The 17,573-nt window shown below is 38.9% G+C and overlaps 1 protein-coding gene and 1 long non-coding RNA gene across 2 annotated transcripts in view; one reads left to right on the top strand and one right to left on the bottom strand.

The window, feature by feature from the left end:
* Positions 1 to 1,288: 1,288 nt before the first annotated feature.
* Positions 1,289 to 17,573, bottom strand: part of LOC116289682 (uncharacterized) — a 60,297-nt gene continuing 44,012 nt past the window's right edge. The window contains exon 3 of the long non-coding RNA XR_016120691.1: positions 1,289 to 1,593. This is a non-coding gene — a long non-coding RNA (uncharacterized LOC116289682). The remainder of the gene's footprint in view (positions 1,594 to 17,573) is intronic.
* On the top strand, positions 11,164 to 16,774 carry LOC148907504 (uncharacterized). The gene is made up of 5 exons (XM_089035045.1): positions 11,164 to 12,972; positions 13,153 to 13,229; positions 13,412 to 14,467; positions 14,607 to 15,600; positions 15,775 to 16,774. Exons 1-5 carry the CDS (start codon positions 12,744 to 12,746, stop codon positions 16,677 to 16,679), a joined length of 3,261 nt encoding a protein of 1,086 aa, XP_088891171.1. The 5' UTR covers positions 11,164 to 12,743; the 3' UTR covers positions 16,680 to 16,774.

Raw genomic sequence — 17,573 nt, forward strand, 5'->3', positions numbered from 1 at the left:
CTAGTCATATTGCATCAGAAACCTCGGTAACTCCAACTGAAAAAAGTGCTGAGCAAGAGAGTCAGGAAGATATACATTCTCTGTATGATAATTATGGTTCAGCAAAATGCTCTAAAAGTGAAGTGAACAGCCACCACATTATGATCAAATACAAACGAGTGACAGAGTCATCCATTTCAGAGGTTCTTACCACGTGTTGTGTTTCAAGATGACAGTGTTTTGAAGCTTCATGCATGTTAGATCCTGATCTGTTGGACGCTCAACAAAGCATCTATGACCCAATAGATGATGGCTTTGTGATAACCTCCATTGAGAAAGGAGAAAAATGTTTTGTAAAAGAGATTGTTAATCAATCTGAATAATCTGATATTGAAATTATTACATATGGTTATCCCCTAATAGAAGAGGAACAATCCAATAGCATGATACTTCATCACCCTTCTGAAATATGGGGGTATGATGGAAAACGTATTATTGTAGAAGATGGGAAAAAATGCATGCTGCATCCCTGTGCACAGTCCAGGACCTTTAGCTAGAGCTGCATATCAAGCCCAGTTGTCAGAAAGTATAATTGTGAATGTTATTGATGAGAAATAACTATTTAACCCCATTCTTATTATGCATTGCAACATTGCAACAATGGAGGATATTGCACTACATTTCTACACATGGGTCCTGATCCAGATATGCTTTAGATTTGAAGACCCAATCGTTGTGCAATCCTTTTTTATCGTTAGGCAAGTCAGCTTAAAGGGTGGATAAGGGTGGGGTAAATCAAAAGGGTTTATAATTAGCAATTTTAGTGAAACGCGAGTCTTCGCTTATTGTTTTAGCATATACCAACTTGTTCCTTATCGGAAATTGTATCAAAACGATTACCGGCAGATGCCATTTTGTTGCCGACTCAATATTCCAAGATTCAGAGGTGAATATCGTACAATATTCACCTCCAACTAACCAATGAGCGCGCGCTTTCTTAGGAATTAAGCACACAAGTTGGTATATGCTAATTTATTAAATGTTTATGATTATATCTCTTGCAGGAAAAATTAATGTTTTTAGTTTGGGCTATGATTTGTATTGAAAGAAGGGGGTAGCTTAAGGCATCCCTAAACTAGCTGCACCTGTTGTTGATGTTGTTGTTTTAATTTTAAAATAATTTGCTTTGTAACCATTTGCCAATCCAAACATTTTGCAACCCAAGAATAAGATATTTGCAATAGGATAATTGCATTTTAAATACACTGCACATAAAAGTATTTCAGATAATGTTGTACCACTGCTTATCTTGTTACAAAGTTCAGTTTTTGATTTGTGCTCTGAATTAAAAGTAACGTGATTTTACCTCGTTTGAGCATCGATCAATCTCGTTAATGAGACCCACATATATATCAATAGCCTCATTAACAGTGCTTGGTATTGCAAAATGTGGTCTTAACAGCTCAATTATTTCTATAAACTCATTGCTATATCCTTGTGGCGGTTCCTCGCCATATAGATCTTTGCAAATACCAACATCTTCCATGGCAACTGGTATACCATAATCATGTGATTCATACAACTCGGGAGTAAAGTATATAACATCCGGTTTACCTGAGACATAAAAAAATTCAATGAACGCTTTAAAAAGTGAAAGTTATTCCATTATCGGAATATCCTTGATTAAAATAGTTGACAATCAAGTCATCTCTTCCAATTTCTTCTCTTTGATAACCTTGGAGATGAGAAAAAGTGTACCGTGGCAACACTTGTGTCTCTGCGGCGCCAACAACGTATACAATGAAAATGATAAAGAACCACCTGACCAAGACCCAAAACAAAAAAACAGAAAGAAAGAAAATAAAACAAAAACGTTTAGTCGTAGATATCCAGTAAATTGAACTAGCAAAAATAGAAATAGAAATTACCATATCTGTTGGTATTCTAGCTTCTTGTCTGATTTTCTGACATGCACACTAAGTCCGAAGTAAATTTTGACAACTGAAGTGTGAAATGTGAAGCGTGAAGAATAAAGTGTGAAGTTTCCGCTTAAATATGTGAAATCAGAAGTGTGAAGTGCAAAGTATGAATGTCCATTCAGGGCTTCCGTAGGATAAAGAGGAAAACTTTCATCTAGAACTTCGAATTGAAGAAAGCCTACGCACTTTTACACCTGCCGCCACGATAGATGAATCTGAAGATTACGGACTTTCGCTCCTTTTCACAGCTGCATCTTTAATGGAGGACTAAAAACTCTTTAGTTTAGGTTATAAATTGTATACAATTGTGTACATTGGCAGCTAGGGTTCAGAGATGGTTAGTAGTACCGCCGGAATGTTGGTTAAGTTGTGTTTGAATTTCAAAGTTGTATTTCTTTGATAAACAGTTAAGTTCATGTTGGTGTTTTAATTTCAAAGTTGTTTGGTTATAATTCAATATATTTTCATGTCAGTTACAATTCACACTACCGGTAATTATATATTCATGATTATTTGCAATATCAAGTGACGCGATTGCGCAATAGAAACGGCAGGAACCACGGCGAGTGGTTTGTTATCACTCACATTTATGTCTAATCATTCAGCAGGAATGTGATGATGAAACCCGCGCTGATTCAGATGTCTCTCTGCTCAAAATCGAAGTGCTTTCCCCCGTGAATGCAAAAGGTAAAGAACTCTTCACCGATATAGAATTTATGGATGACCAAAACATTTACACAACGCCAATAAATCCACGGTAATACAATTTGAGCGGCGTTCGAATGGTGTATTTTTCTCGACTATCGACTTCATAAGGAAGTTAAAGCTAAAATAGAAGAACTAGAAAAGAAAAACATCATCGCAAAAGACTAATCCAATTGACTGGATAAGTAGCATGGTCTCTCTGACTGTCAACGATGGTGGACCGTTTGTGGAGGACGTTCGGCTGACAAGAAGATCTTTTAAAGGTAAATTTACGCTTATTTTTAGCTAATAAAACACTTTTATTGCAGTTAGAGAATACCCAAAACATAATAAGAGTTTTCATTACGAAGAATTCGCTAATTTTTGCACTCAAAGAACCATTTAATAAGCGACTGCCTATGGTGTTTACGCTAGATTTTATACAGCAAATGCGGGCGCAGGGCATTTTTGGCTATATTACCATGTCTTCCAAAACCTAGCTTGTTGATATAGTGTTCTATGTAATTCATTATAATTCAATAACTTCATTATTATTAGTGTTCTACTTACGTGAAAAAAATCAGACTAAGCAAATTTGAGCAAGATTGTTTCTTTGACATCTCAAATATAGACTAGCGAAGCTCTAAGGAATTTATAGTATGTACACCTTCTAATGATGTAGACAAGATCAAAATTGACCTGAAGTCGACACTGCAGTGTGAAATAACATGTCAACCTCAACTTGAGACCTCATAATTGCCTTTGATTATTCAACGAGAAAGTGTTTTGTGATTCAGATGAAATTGATGAAAACGTGATTGAGCAGTGGATGAAAGAAGAGGAAGAGACAATCTATAAAAGTGGATCACAATAAGGTAATGCTGACATATTTATAGATATTTCTAAACAAATTATAAGACTGTTTATATGTTTCAATTTTATAGGTGTCACGTTTGAATGGGATGAACAATATGTCGATTTGTTACTCACATTGAAGCAACTTCAGTAAGTTTTAATTCCCCATTCAATGATTATTTACTTTATAAAGGTTAAATCCATCTTTCCATTAAACCTAGAAACTGATAATTTCTTCCTTTTACTAACTTAGTAATTATTAATTGATCGTTACCTTTTTAGGAGCAAGGTACAATTGAATGAAGAATAAGTTATCTGTCGAAAAGAAGTTGGGGAGGTACATGTCTCAAAGGATATTCCCTTATGATAATCAGCCTCCCACTTGCGTCCACTTATCAATGAAAAAATGTTATATTGAAGTTTATATTGAATGACTGAATGTATTAGAACATATTTCAGGGGCCACGGGGCACCCTAAACAGTGCGTGTGTGTTGAAGTGCCTATAACCTTTATAGGATTATGATCAATTTTGATTTTCTGTGTGTTGGAGATGAATAAACTAAAAAAAAAATTTTCGATTGACTAAATATTCTCGGAGATATAACGCCCTAAAGTACGCAGTTTTGCCACGCCCCATCAATTTGGACGGGATAAAGGGAAACTGGGACCGAGCAGAGTTTCGCTGAGTGGTGACGTCACAACAAGAATGAATGTTTTGATAAGCAAAGATTCTTACTAGTTCTTCGGTCACAATATGAGAAAATGCCGACTAGATGTGTTGTTGCCGGGTGCTCAAACACCCCAGATTTTACGAAAGGTATATGCTTGCATAAGATCCCATTTCATAACAACAATCGCCCAGAAGCAAAGATGGATTGATTTTGTGCGGAGAAAGCAAGCCAATTTCAACCCCTCGGCTACCTCCGTCATATTTTCTACACACTTCCTACCAGATGATTATAATCAGAGATTTCATTTTATCTCGTAAAATCGTCCTCAGTTAGTTAAAGATGAGGTTGGGACTGTTGCCATCCCAAGGATTTATGTCTGCAACCATGAAGAGCAAACTGTCGGATCGTAATCGCCGAAAAGTGTCGCTGGTCAAATTTCCAGGAATGTTTACTGGTTCGATAGTTCTAATTCCCTGATTTTAATTTTCAAACTGTTTAAATTATCTATTTTCCAAAGGTTTTAAAAGATGCAATTGCCTCTGTGTCTTCACCTAAAGAAGTTGAGTTGCCGGTGCGAAAAGTAGTCGAACAACAACAATAATTTTAATCTAATACATCCAGTGGCTAGTTGTAGGGAAAAGTATTCTTTATTTACATGTAAACATAACATATACTTTATTTGTTGTACCTAAATTGTGTCAGTAACAGGTTTTATTAAGCAAAATATTGACTAGTTTTATTATTGCATGCATCTTTCGTAATATCTACAACATAGAATGATAATAAAGTCAAACTTTATAACCCAAATTTACAAAAAACTTCTTGAGGGTTTTTTTGGAGGATGGTTGTTGATTCAGTAAGTCATATTTTTAAGTAACTATAAAACTGGGGCCAGCTATAACAATGAAAGAAACTAGCATGGAACTATTTGACAGCATAAAACCCAAGTGTCATAAACTTCTTCATCAGAATATTCCTGTTCACCGGGATATCCATTAACGGCTTCGTCTAATTCTTCGCCCTCGAGGTCGTAAATACTCTCATTCTCGTCACTTGAATCAAAGTATTCATCAGTATTATCAATGGATTTCATCTTACAGCCTTTCTTTGACAACTGGTTAATTTCAAAGAGGCAAATAAAGCGACCAAAACAGGTAAAAACACTGGAAGGAACAGCCTAGCTCTACTTTGTTTTACTTATTGGAAGCCGAGTCGTTCTTGTTGTGACGTCATTCGACGCCAACTAGGTACCAGACCTCGCGATCCCGTCCAAATTGATGGGGCGTGGCAAAACTGCGTACTTTAGGGCGTTATATCTCCGAGAATATTTAGTCAAACGAAAAAATTTCTTTTGTTTATTCATCTCCAACACACAGAAAATCAAAATTGATCATAATCCTATAAAGGTTATAGGCACTTTAAGGGGGGGGGGGGGTAAGATAAGATTGGAAAATAAAATATAGAAGACTGGTATGGGAAAACGTTGGGGGGGGGGTTAAGATTGGAAAATATAGGAGACTTATATGGGAAAAGGGAAAAAGTGGAGGGGCTATAGCCCCCATGCCCCACCCCTACATTAATTTTGTTTGCTGGAATTAAAGTTAGTTAGTGGTTGGAATAACTACCAATTGACCATCTTGACACAAACATATATCCAATAAAGTTTTGAATAAGTGTGCCAAGAGTGCTCAATGCTAGTTGGTAGGGCAATCGTAAAGAATCACTGGACACGATTGTACAATCAAAAGTACAATCATGTCCAGTTGTACAGTTATACATATATATATTTACACACACTTCCAGAAAATTGAGAATTACTGGAGACATATATATTTATCCCCTTTTTACTGAACAGTAACTGTTCTTTTGCTTTTATGATCTTCAACATGATACACACACAAATATAAATAGTGGAAATCCAGTTTTTGTAAGTATAGACCTTCCAAGCGAACTTCTATTTACAGATTGACAAAAGCAATGTAAAATTACTTTCCGATAATCAAATGAAAGACCTCGGAATTAACGCTCTTGGGGATAGCATGTTGCTGAGGGATGATTTTAGTGACAAGAGTAAGAAATTGGAAGTCTCTCGTGAAGAGAAATTAGAGAAAATGCCAATTGCCATTGAAGAGGCAGGTGCAACACGACTTTCAAAAAGATCCAAGAAAGAAGAAGCAGGAGATGGTGCTTTAACGAAAAAGCCAAAACGACCAGAGAAGGAAACTTTGAAGTTCCAGTTTGGGTGGAAGCTCTGGAATGGAAAGAAATATGTCCTAAAAAATTGCAACAAGGTGGTGGAAATCGACAATTTGGGGTTCCAAAAAATGCTTCTTTGTATGAATGTAAAAAGATCGGTCTTGAGTTTTTTTTCCCTGGCGGAGAAAGTTCTGAGGGCAACCAAGGATCTATGACATTTGAATTAGCCAATTTTAAGGATGATGTCATTGAAGATTCCTTCATAGCATCAGAGTATAAACGCTCAAGTGGTCTAACCATTCCGAGAATATACCTTCTGTCCAAAGAGGTTGAAGAAGAAGAAATCTTTTTTGATGGCGATTTTCCAGAACTTGATGATTGGCCTGTACATGATGATATTGGAAACAGAGCGAAATGGCTAGACCACGTAACCTACATCATTTCTGATTCCCAGCTAAGCTCCCTAACAACTGAACATGTTCCTGTGATTGATTTGCCATCTTTCAATGAATCCCACAGTCAAAGTAGTGCTTTCAAACTCATTGGCACTTCTGAGGAAAGGGAAATATTCTCGCAAGAACTGGAACGTCTTTTAGCAGAATCAGAAGACATCGCCCGCAAGAAAAAACAGGAGAGCCAAATATCACAGGAAAACAGGGAAATGGCGCAATTGCAAGAGTTGAAAAGACGAAGAAGCCTTAGAGTCACACCAGAGCCTCAAAAGGATGAAGAAAGCATAACCGTTTGTGTGAGGCACCCAAGCTTAGGAAGAATTACAAGACGATTCCGTTGCACGAGCAAAGTAGAAGAAGTGTATGACTGGGTTGGCTCTCTATCCCTTAGACCAAGATATTTCAGCTTCTCTATCACTCCAGGAAATCCCGTTTATCCAAGTGAAGACGTCGCAAGCGTTCCCTGACATGTACTTGCAGTGATTGAAGAAAAGAGCCCTTTACCCTTGGCAAAGGACGATTCTGTAGTGTCTTTTTCGATGGTTTGGAAATCAATAACGACGACGACGACACTTTACCAATGGAAAACCACTTAACTCCAACGGATGTGATATCAGACGGCAGTGATGGTAATGATGTATTATTGCTAGAAGACGACAAGGTAGCCTCTTGTTTTAAAGAGTTAACACGTCTGGCTGAAAAGGTGAAAGAAAAGCTTGAAGGCTCCAGAATAATAAGAACGACAAGAAGCACTGTCTACCAAGATCTCCTTGAGGAGTACAAGAACGAAGACATAGTGGAAACGCGCATCGTGCCTATGTTCTATGATGAAACTGGTTGTGGCGATGGTGTTCTTCGGGAAATGCATTCCATTTTTTGGGAAGCATTTCTCAAAGAAAACTGTGACGGAAGTAGCCAATGTTCTATCCGTCCTTTGCCTCAGATGACAGACAAGTGCGAGATCGTTGGGCGCATCATAACGCATCACTTCATCCAATGCTTAACTTTCCCTGTACAGTTATCGAGAGCAACAATGCATCAAGCCTTTTTTGCAGACGTATCAAAGGAATGTCTCATCGATTCGTTTTTGAAGATACTGCCTTTGAAGGAGAGTGAGATGCTGTCTAAGATATTGGAAGGGAGAGAGTATCCCTTCCCTACAGATGATGTCGTGGATATTCTAGATGAGTACAACGTGAGATCCTTTCCTTCGCAAGATAATGTCAAAGAATTGATAAAGAATGTGGCATCCATGGAACTAGTTTCCGGACCTAACATTGCACTAGCAAACATCAAGAAGGGAATGGGGCCTTTCTGGGCAAACGTATCGAAAGAAATGATCGACGCACTGTGCAGCCTCTGTGAACCAACCAGTTCCGGTATATATCAGGTATAACAATTTTAAAAAACCAGCTTCACCTTGTCTCAGTATGCTGATGACAAACGGTTTTTGTCGCAAACGATAAATCTGCAAGACATCTCTTTGAGCTGCTAAAAAAGTATAGGAAATGTTCTGGACTTGAGCTCAATTTGACAAAATGGATGGGCTTTGGCTTGGAAAAAATAAAGATAAGAAATCTAAACCCTTTTGAATTTGTTGGCCATCAGGCGTGTTCGCGTTGGGTGTATATTTTTCTTATCATAAGGAAAACGTTTTTGAAGTTAACCTACATGAAAAACTGGATTCAATGAAAAAACGTCTAAACATTTGGAAATGCAGAGACTTGATCTTATATGGAATAATCGATATCGTGAAAACCTTGGCCTTATCCTAACTAATCTATATTGCTTCTGTCATGCAAATCCCTAGTGACTTTATAACTCGAGTGAACCAAGTAATTTATTCCTTTATTTGGAACGGAAAACCTCATAAAATAAAAAGAAACACGATGATAGGAGCAAAAGAAAATGGCGGGCTTGATATGCCAGACTTTGCATTATTAAACAAAGTTATTAAACTAATGTGGGTCAAAAGATTCATCTGCGGCAAAGCGTCAAGCTGGAAAACCATTCCCCTTTCTGGCCTTGAAATCGTCGGAAGCACTCTCAATTTTCAATACAACTTTGATCTAAACTCACTAAAGTTAGACAAATTATCCCCTTTCTACACTGAAATCCCTGCTTTTTGGCAGGAGTTTTCTTATATTTACAATAAAAACGTCGGTACAGAGACAAAAGTTTTCGAAGAAATCATTTGGAACAATAAGAATATTACTATTGACAAAAAAATCCGTTTTATAAAAACTGGCATGCTGCCGGCATAGTTAAAATAAAGGACTTGTTAGATAGGCATGGTTCTTTTCTATCCTATAACGAGTTTATAAAAAAGTTCAAAAAAAAACCACCTTTCTGACCTATTTTGACATTATTAATGCTGTACCAAGCTCCTGTAAGGAAATGATAAAAACTTTACACCTAAAAACAAGACTCCCAAAATAGTTATTGCCAAATGCTTATGCAAATTCTTCTGAAATGCCTTCATCTCGGCTAAATTTGAGATACCCACCGCTGAAAAAAGATTATCAAGTATTGGCTTTCCAACTGAAATCGTCCCTTTCATTTATAAATTGCCTTTTCGCATAACTAAAAATATCAAACTCGCCATGTTTCAGTTTAAATTTATTCCCAATATCCAGCTACCTTGTTTAGAGACGGGATTGCAGAGAGTGAAGTCTGTCCGTTATGCACAGAAAAACAAGACTTATTTCATCTCTTCTTTGACTTTCGTTTTGTCCAGTCGTTCTGGAAAAGTTTCACACAATGGTGGCTTCGCAAAATCTGTGAATTCTTACTGCGATATCATTTACGGATTTAGACCGGATAGTAAGACCTGTCTTCGTCTAAATTACTGTATACTACTGGCTAAATACTACTTATTTACTGCCTCTGGCAAAAAAGAGCAATTACTTTTTGATGTTTACTTAAACAAATTGAAAAACAACATATCTCTGGAAAAGACCGAAATCACAAAGAATATAAGTTTCAGGGTTTTATTGCTATAAATGTGCCAGTATTGCGAATATGCCCTCATTAGATATAGATAGTTCCACATGGCGAACTCGTGGATACTAATTTTTTCCATTTCTTTTCAACCCGAGACGTGTTACAAAGTCCCCATTGCTGTCCAGATGAACATTGCTTTTGCCTGCAGTGCATAAGGCACTTTCTCCAAATTAATGGTAGGCCTTGCCCTAATGACAGGACACCCCTTACGTTCCAATCCCTCTGTGGCGTACTCAACCTTAGCAGGTTAATAGGTCTAGTCTATCTAGTCCGTTGCAGCACCACGACTGAAATGAGGATGCAGAGAGGCCACACTGTGAGTGGACTGGTCCCCTTTGTTGGCTGAAAGTCCATCTATGGACTGGTGTCAATTTCACACTGTGTTGTGTCCATTTGAGGGCTGCAGCACAAATATAACGCGGCATGAGCTGGCTGAGTACCAAGCGCAATGTCCTCATCGCTTGGTGTCTTCCCAGCATTGTCAGGGTCACCTGCCATTTGCCAATAAAGACAACCATCTGCTGCAGGATTGCCCATCTGTGATCCTCGCCTGCCCATACTCTTGCGGTGAACAACTACAAAGGTATTATTATCATCTTTTGAAAACACACAATTAATAAATTGTGTTTATTTTTTTGTTTATTTTACTTATTAGTACTTGTCATACAGCTAAAATGACATTTATTTATCTTGTTTTCGTTACTCTTTTTTGCTTTTGGTTTTTGTTTTTGATTTCAGGGTGCCATGATTTATTAGCGAAGGCATGGGGTTCGACAAATATAAGGAGGGATTACGTTAGAAGGGCTTTAGCATATCTATCCTAGGAGGGGGGATTGGTTATGTTTAGAAAGCTATCCATGTGTTTTTGCAGTCCTAAGAATGTGATCATTCTCACTTAATTAATTTTTCCTTTTTTTTTTTTTTTTGGCTTTATACATAGACGATCAATAAATTATCATCTGTCAATGATCTGTCGTCGCCGTATGGTGCAATGCGAGGTTCTAGGATGCGGTCATTGGTGTCCTGCTGCGGATATTGTTTTTGGTATTTCAAAAGTTAGGAAACAGTTTTTGGATATTGTCAGGTTTCATTACAGTAGTTAGATGATTTGTTATCGGTTTTAGTGCAAAGATCAGAGTGACTATGTGGCTTTCGCATATCCTGAAGTGAAAAAGTCATTTAAGAAGAGTTTCAAGGACTTCAGCGATTTTCGTGTTGATTCGGAGCATCCTCTTGGCGTAATACTGGCTAATAATTGTTGTATTAATGTGATTCTCATTTTTCTATACAAAGAAACCAAGCCAGCACAATCAGCAGAATGGAATCAAGAAGTCAGCTTAAGAGCGACTGTCTGTAAGGGTCGAGAACCTGATTTCAGCGACCACTTGGTCAAATTCTTCATACTTTGCCTGAAGATACCCTTGGATGGACCATTTACAAAAATCATATTAAAAGGTTCCAGCGGATTTTTATTTTTGAGAAAATCCCAAAAGAGTGAAATGGTCGCCAAGCGCCGGTTTTCGGCTTCGATAATCGTCCCAAGGATACCCCAAGAACAAATGGTCGCTGTGGCTACAAAATTCGCCCAATCGAGCTGAAACTTTTCACAAACCTAGGATAACATTTCAGCTTTTAAACTAGCTATAAAACTTTGCTGTATCTGGAAGGAATTATTTATTATATGTCGAAATACTAACGGTACTGAAAAATTACCGAAAGAAAGGAGCTATGTTTATCGAGCAAAAGCATCTACTGGTACCTAATTTTCTTGGGAATAAAATTGATTTCCTTAAAGATAAGCTATTAAAGTTAAACTGTACCAAATTTGAAGCTCAAAATCGAAGTATTTCTCAAGTTATTGCTTTTCAAAAACATTGTTTATTTCTTACTGGTTTAAGGGTCAAATGTCAACAAACTACAACTTCAAAGATTCCAGTTAATGCCGGAGTCGAATTGAATGCTTTATTACATGCATGGAAATTGCACTATCAAAAGACCGAGTTTTCATAGCTATCCATTTTACATTCTGTTACTTTTTGAATGCTAGCGCTGTTTTTAGATATTTCTTTCAGTTTAGGTAGTTTTTTGCCGAAAGTTACCGTCGCTGGCACTGAGTAAAATTAAACAAACACGTAAACATTTACCTGAATTAATTGTCCTTCTGGCGTTACAAGATATCCACCTTCCATTGCATTACTTCTTGCCACTTCTGCCATTCTGAATCTTCAACATTACTATTGTTCTCAGTACCTTTTATTGATCTACTTTGAATATCTTGGAAAGAGCAAAACAATGGCCTTCTTAAAAGTCACAAACAGATGATGCCTATCTACAGTTTGTCGAGCCATCTAACGTAATTTTAAAATAAGTACACATATGAAGCCCTCGTAAATAATACAAGGTATCTTACAAAGGACACCATTAGTGAATGCTTAGTGAAAGCTATAGATTCGCAGTCCCAGAATTCGTTACGTAACGAATGTAGACATTTACGGCCTTATTAATGTGTAACACAATACCTGAATCGTGCTTGTGTGACAAAACAAACTAGGTATCAAATATATGTTTTCCAGTATTTCGTAACCTTTACTAGTAGTATTGTGGGCTGAATTTCGCAATCACATAGCATGAGTTTGTCTTAGACCAGATAATGGATTTTTGCGAGTATCGCACTCTTTTGGAGAAACTTTTTCCGAGGAATGATATTACTGTTTGCGGCCAGAGTACAGAATATCCTGGTCATCTGGATTTCATTCCGCTTGGGTCCTGTACAAGAGACGTACAGGGTCATCTGCGATCACTGCAACTTGCTGCTGACGAGGGGGTCGAGAGTGAGTTAAAACTTTTGCTAACTCGAGCAGGTAAGTAATTATTCCGAAAAGCTCATATTCTTAGGAAATATAATTTACGCTGCATATATCAAATGAATTTTTCAGGTGTTTTCTGTGTGGACGAGCAGCACAAAATACTAAGTATATGCCCGCGTCATAGAGCTGACTTTGGAATCCGGTGGCGGTCGAGAAGAACGAACTGCGCAGCCCCACAAAGTATTGCTACACACACAGCTAATGCGAAGGGGAGTCACCGCATCAACAGCAAGCAGTCTTGGTTGATCTTGAAGACCACAGGCATACTTATTTCCGTCGGATTACGTAAGTACTAATCCGCTTTAGTCATGAGGTTAGGGTTAGGGTTAGTTCCATGATGTGTGATGTAAATACTGTCAGGAAGGTTGGAGGGAGATATTTAGAACTATGCATGTTTCAATGCTCTTCTACTACAACTATGACTAGCTACACTGGTGCTCATTTTGTTCTAAATCTTTTGGACAGCAATATGCACCAAATGTCGAGAACATGTCAACAACAGAATAGTTGATGAAGACAAGACTTCTGCGGCGTCAATTGAGGTACAGAATTGTAATAAAATTCGTCAAATCTGTGTACCATACTAATGTGATTCCATAGGTCGCAGTTTCCGCTATTTGTGGAGGATTTTTGTCTACAAAAATTTTGACTGGGGGTGAAACGGGAAACCAAATAACTCCAATTAGTATATCAATTGATATTTTCCTAACGACTTCTTCTATAGCAGAGTGCAGAAGCAGTGCATTCCAGTGAGGACAGCGACAGCTCTAACAGCTTAAGCAAGACGTTTTCCAAGCTAAAAATATCAAGTCAGCAACATGATGATACTTTCCTCAGCCCTGAGAGTGGGAGTACTACCTCGAGTGATGATGCTGGTGCTCTTTCTCTAGATGAACCACGTGATAAACTGAATCGGTTTCTGGTTTCTCGGGGAGTTGCGCCCATCACACAACCATGGCTGGAGTTGGAGACTGTAAGTGCCACCACCAAGTGGCGTTATACTGCACGCGCGGTGGAGGTTGTCGCTGCGGTCCTTACAACCATCAGTCCAAATAATGCAGGAGCTCTGTGGCAGGAAATTGAATCTTCGACAGCAATATATAAAGCCCTTGGAATAGAAGAAATTTCTAATTCCTCGAGAGAATATCTCCAGGCCCTTGCAGAGGCATATAACAACGCAGAAAGTTGGGAGAGCAGAAGGCAGGTTCTTTCAATCATGACGGGAATTGCTAACTACAAGACAATAACATACTTCATTCCAACACTCTCCAGATACCGCTATACAATTGCTAACCTGCACCACTTGCAGTTCGGACGTGGAGCCCCAATCCAACATCACCCCACAATCCGAATGCGCGTAAACCGAGGACAACTCGATCACTTTTTATCATTTATCACAAGCCCTCACCTTATACAAGACTTACCATTTGGACAGAAACTGCTAACACTATCAACTGGTAGAAAGATCGAAGTGCCAAACGTTATACGAACTGTGGTACCCCAGCGAATAGTAAAGCAATACAAGGCGTACTGCGACGAAACAAGCTTCGAGCCATTCAGCGACCGCACCATGCTAAGAATCTTATCAGAATGTAAAGCATCTGTTCGTAAGTCCCTCCAGGGCCTGGATTACTTTGCCGCAGATGGTGCTCGAGCTTTTGATGATCTTATACAACTAGTACGCCAAGTAAGCGAGCACAGCCAGTTAGGCAAAGATTGGGAACGCCAGCATATCGACGCGCTGAAAACTGCTAAACTGTATCTAAAGAGCGATTTCAAGGTAGTAAAAACTTAACCACGTGTTCCTGTTATTTCAACCTTAAACTTCTTTAGAAGGATAACTGGTCTATTTTAGATGCATCCAAATTCTAAAATCTGTTGTCCAATATATTAATCATTATTATAAATTCCTTTATTAGGTCCACCTTAGTAATGCAGCAGAAGTTGCAGACCACTGTGTCGTGTACGCTCTGAGTGACAACAAAGAGTCCACACTGTGCGAGAAATGTGATCACAATCATGAGGAGATTTGTCACCAGTGTGAGAGTCTGAAGAACGTCTTGGAAGTTATTTCGAACGCGATATCTGAGGCATCTTACCCTAACGAAGACGAAAAGGATGAAGCAATCTACCTTGCTAATACCGCCATGCTTGCCATACAGTCTTGGAAATGTCACCTTCTACGCTCACTACGTCAAGACCAGGCTAGCCTAGATACCATCGACACTCTAGACAGAAACGCAGTTTTCATAGTCAATGACTGGGCTATGAAATTCCTGCCACAGCGATACCGGGAATCTCAGGCAGACTGGTTTGGCAAGCGTGGCATCTCCTGGCACATCTCCGTTGTTTATAGACGCGTGGAGGGGGTGCTTCAGTGGCAAACTTTTGTCCACGTCGTTCAGTCATGCAGCCAGGGGAGCTCACCGGTAATAGCGATCATCCAGCATGTCCTGTCTACACTCAAGAAGGAATATCCTGAAATCAATGATGCTTATTTACGTCAGGACAATGCTGCTTGCTATCACAGCGCTCCCACTATATTGTCATGCCAAAAGATAACAGCTAGCACTGGGGTAACCATCAAACGAGTGGATTTTAGTGACCCACAGGGTGGCAAAGGAGCTGCTGACCGGTTAGCTGCAACGTGTAAAGGTCACATCCGAGCCTTCATAAATGAGGGAAATGATGTCCTCAACTCGAACGACCTGAAGGATGCACTGCTCTCCCATGGTGGGATAAACGGAGTGCGGGTGGTGGCTCTAGAAGCAATTCCCGAGTTCCCAGAAGTTGAGCAGAGCATTCCTGGAGTGACCAAATTCAATAACTTTGAATTTAGCAAAGACTACATCAGGTGTTGGCGTGCGTACAAGATAGGTGTCGGGAAGAAAATCAAGGTGGAGTCATCAAGCGGTAAGTAAAGCAATGCATCGAAGGTAGAGGGGGCTCTTTAATTATCAGTTTTGGAAGGACGCTTTTTTAAACGATTAAATTAAAAATAAATTAAAAGACAGAATAGAATGAAGCATCTGATTCCCCGGGTAGCGCTTTTACACTAAATAATGTGTTTGTATTTTTACAATGAAGGATCTCATATAGCCTGGTTGGATTCGCCGTTTTCCCCAGGAGATTTCCGAGCACTTGGTGGTAAAACAAAGGCACCGCCAGAGACAAGCGTCTTGCAGGAAAGTGAAGAGGTGAACACACAAGGTGTGAGTCCTAATTCTGGAGTGTTCTGCTGTCCGCAAGAAGGGTGCATTCGAGTGTTTCAGAGGGTGTCTGCTCTCGAAAAGCATCTCTCTCTCGAGAAGTGTGTACGACATGTAGAGAAACACACACTTCTCGATCTCGCCAAGATAGGATACAGTTCCAATCTCGACGAAGGCGTGGGAGTGGTGCCTACTATAACCATCCCAAAACAACAAGGTGCATCGTCGAATGATATCCATAAGGGCTGGGCTCTAAGATCTACTAAAAAATCATATCGTTTCAACGACAAACAAATATCATATATGAAAGCAAAGTTTCGCATCGGTCAAACAACAGGTCGAAAGCTGAACGCCGACTTAGTTGCGCGAGAGATGCGACGAGCTCGTGACGCAGACGGGAATCGTATGTTCAAGCTGTCAGAATTTTTGACGTTGCATCAAATTGCATCATATTTTTCTCGCCTGAGTGCTGCGTCTCGACAACAAGATCCCGATGAGGCTGACCTTCAAGCAGTCCAGGAGGAGATAAACTTTAGTAGTGTAAGGAAACATATTGAAGAAATTGACCAGCCACAACATCCACTTGTCTACGACCAGTACGACTTGTGCACGATGGATACGGAAGACAAGTTAAAAGACCTCAAGGTGCCTATGCTCCAACACATCTGCGAGCAGCTTGATCTTGACGTACCTCAGCGTCCTGTGCGTCGCAAAGCGCCCTACCTTACACTTTTGAAGGACTTCGTTAGCAAGTGCCCTTGTAAAAAGGACACGAACTGCTAGAGGATTTATTGTTCTTAAGTTTAGTTCTTAACAAGAACTATTCTCGTGATAATCAATGCTACTACAAACGTGTACCGATATGATAGGTAGCTGATGTGGGGGGGGGGGGGGCAGTGTCTGTAGCCGCAACTTTGCCCCCCTACTGAAGAATAATTCTTTTTATTGGTCTTTAGATTCATTGGGTTCTGTTTAAAAAAAATCAAACATTAGTAGCTGCGGAAACGATGCATAAAAGGCGTAGATCTTCAACAATATTATATGATACCGGCAGTGGACGAACGGAATCTTAATTGTTCTACCTATGTCTTGCATTAATTCAACAGTCTCGTCATGCTAAAATAAAAATTAGTACAAGGCGTTCCTAGAGCGAGTACAGTTTTAAGATTTGCGTGACGAGTCTAAATTTTGTCACTTGCTCCAATTACTTGCGTTTATCATACATGACTCATTATACTGTAAACATCAAGAACAAAGTAAGACAATGATACAAATTCTTATTGAGATTAAAAATGATAATTTTATATAGTTTGTAAACGTATAGTTAGGAACATTTGTCATAGTAGACATCAAGGCTCGCAGCTAGCAGTTGTCATTGATGATCTAATCAATTCTGACAGGTCAAGGTTTATTTCGATTTCCTTGGCTAACGTGCTGATTTCAGAAATAAAATCTCTACTACCAATAAAATTTACTAGAAAAATTATAAAGAACAATAATTATTTTGAAGATTCAGAATGGCAGAAGTGGCAAGAAGTAATGCAATGGAAGGTGGATATCTTGTAACGCCAGAAGGACAATTAATTCAGGTAAATGTTTACGTGTTTGTTTAATTTTACTCAGTGCCAGCGACGGTAACTTTCGGCAAAAAACTACCTAAACTGAAAGAAATATCTA

Source organism: Actinia tenebrosa, unplaced genomic scaffold (genome assembly GCF_029948245.1).
Source record: "Actinia tenebrosa isolate PJP-AT-01 unplaced genomic scaffold, QUT_ActTen_1.0 PGA_scaffold3__52_contigs__length_22856419, whole genome shotgun sequence".
NCBI lineage: Eukaryota > Metazoa > Cnidaria > Anthozoa > Actiniaria > Actiniidae > Actinia > Actinia tenebrosa.

Bases quoted from the DNA above. Each gene is read 5' to 3' on its own strand.
- LOC148907504 (XM_089035045.1), top strand. From the start codon at position 12,744: ATGAATTTTTCAGGTGTTTTCTGTGTGGACGAGCAGCACAAAATACTA. The intron at 13,230-13,411 runs GTACAGAATTGT...CTTCTTCTATAG, and splicing joins CTTCTGCGGCGTCAATTGAG to CAGAGTGCAGAAGCAGTGCA. The intron at 15,601-15,774 runs GTAAGTAAAGCA...TTTACAATGAAG, and splicing joins CAAGGTGGAGTCATCAAGCG to GATCTCATATAGCCTGGTTG.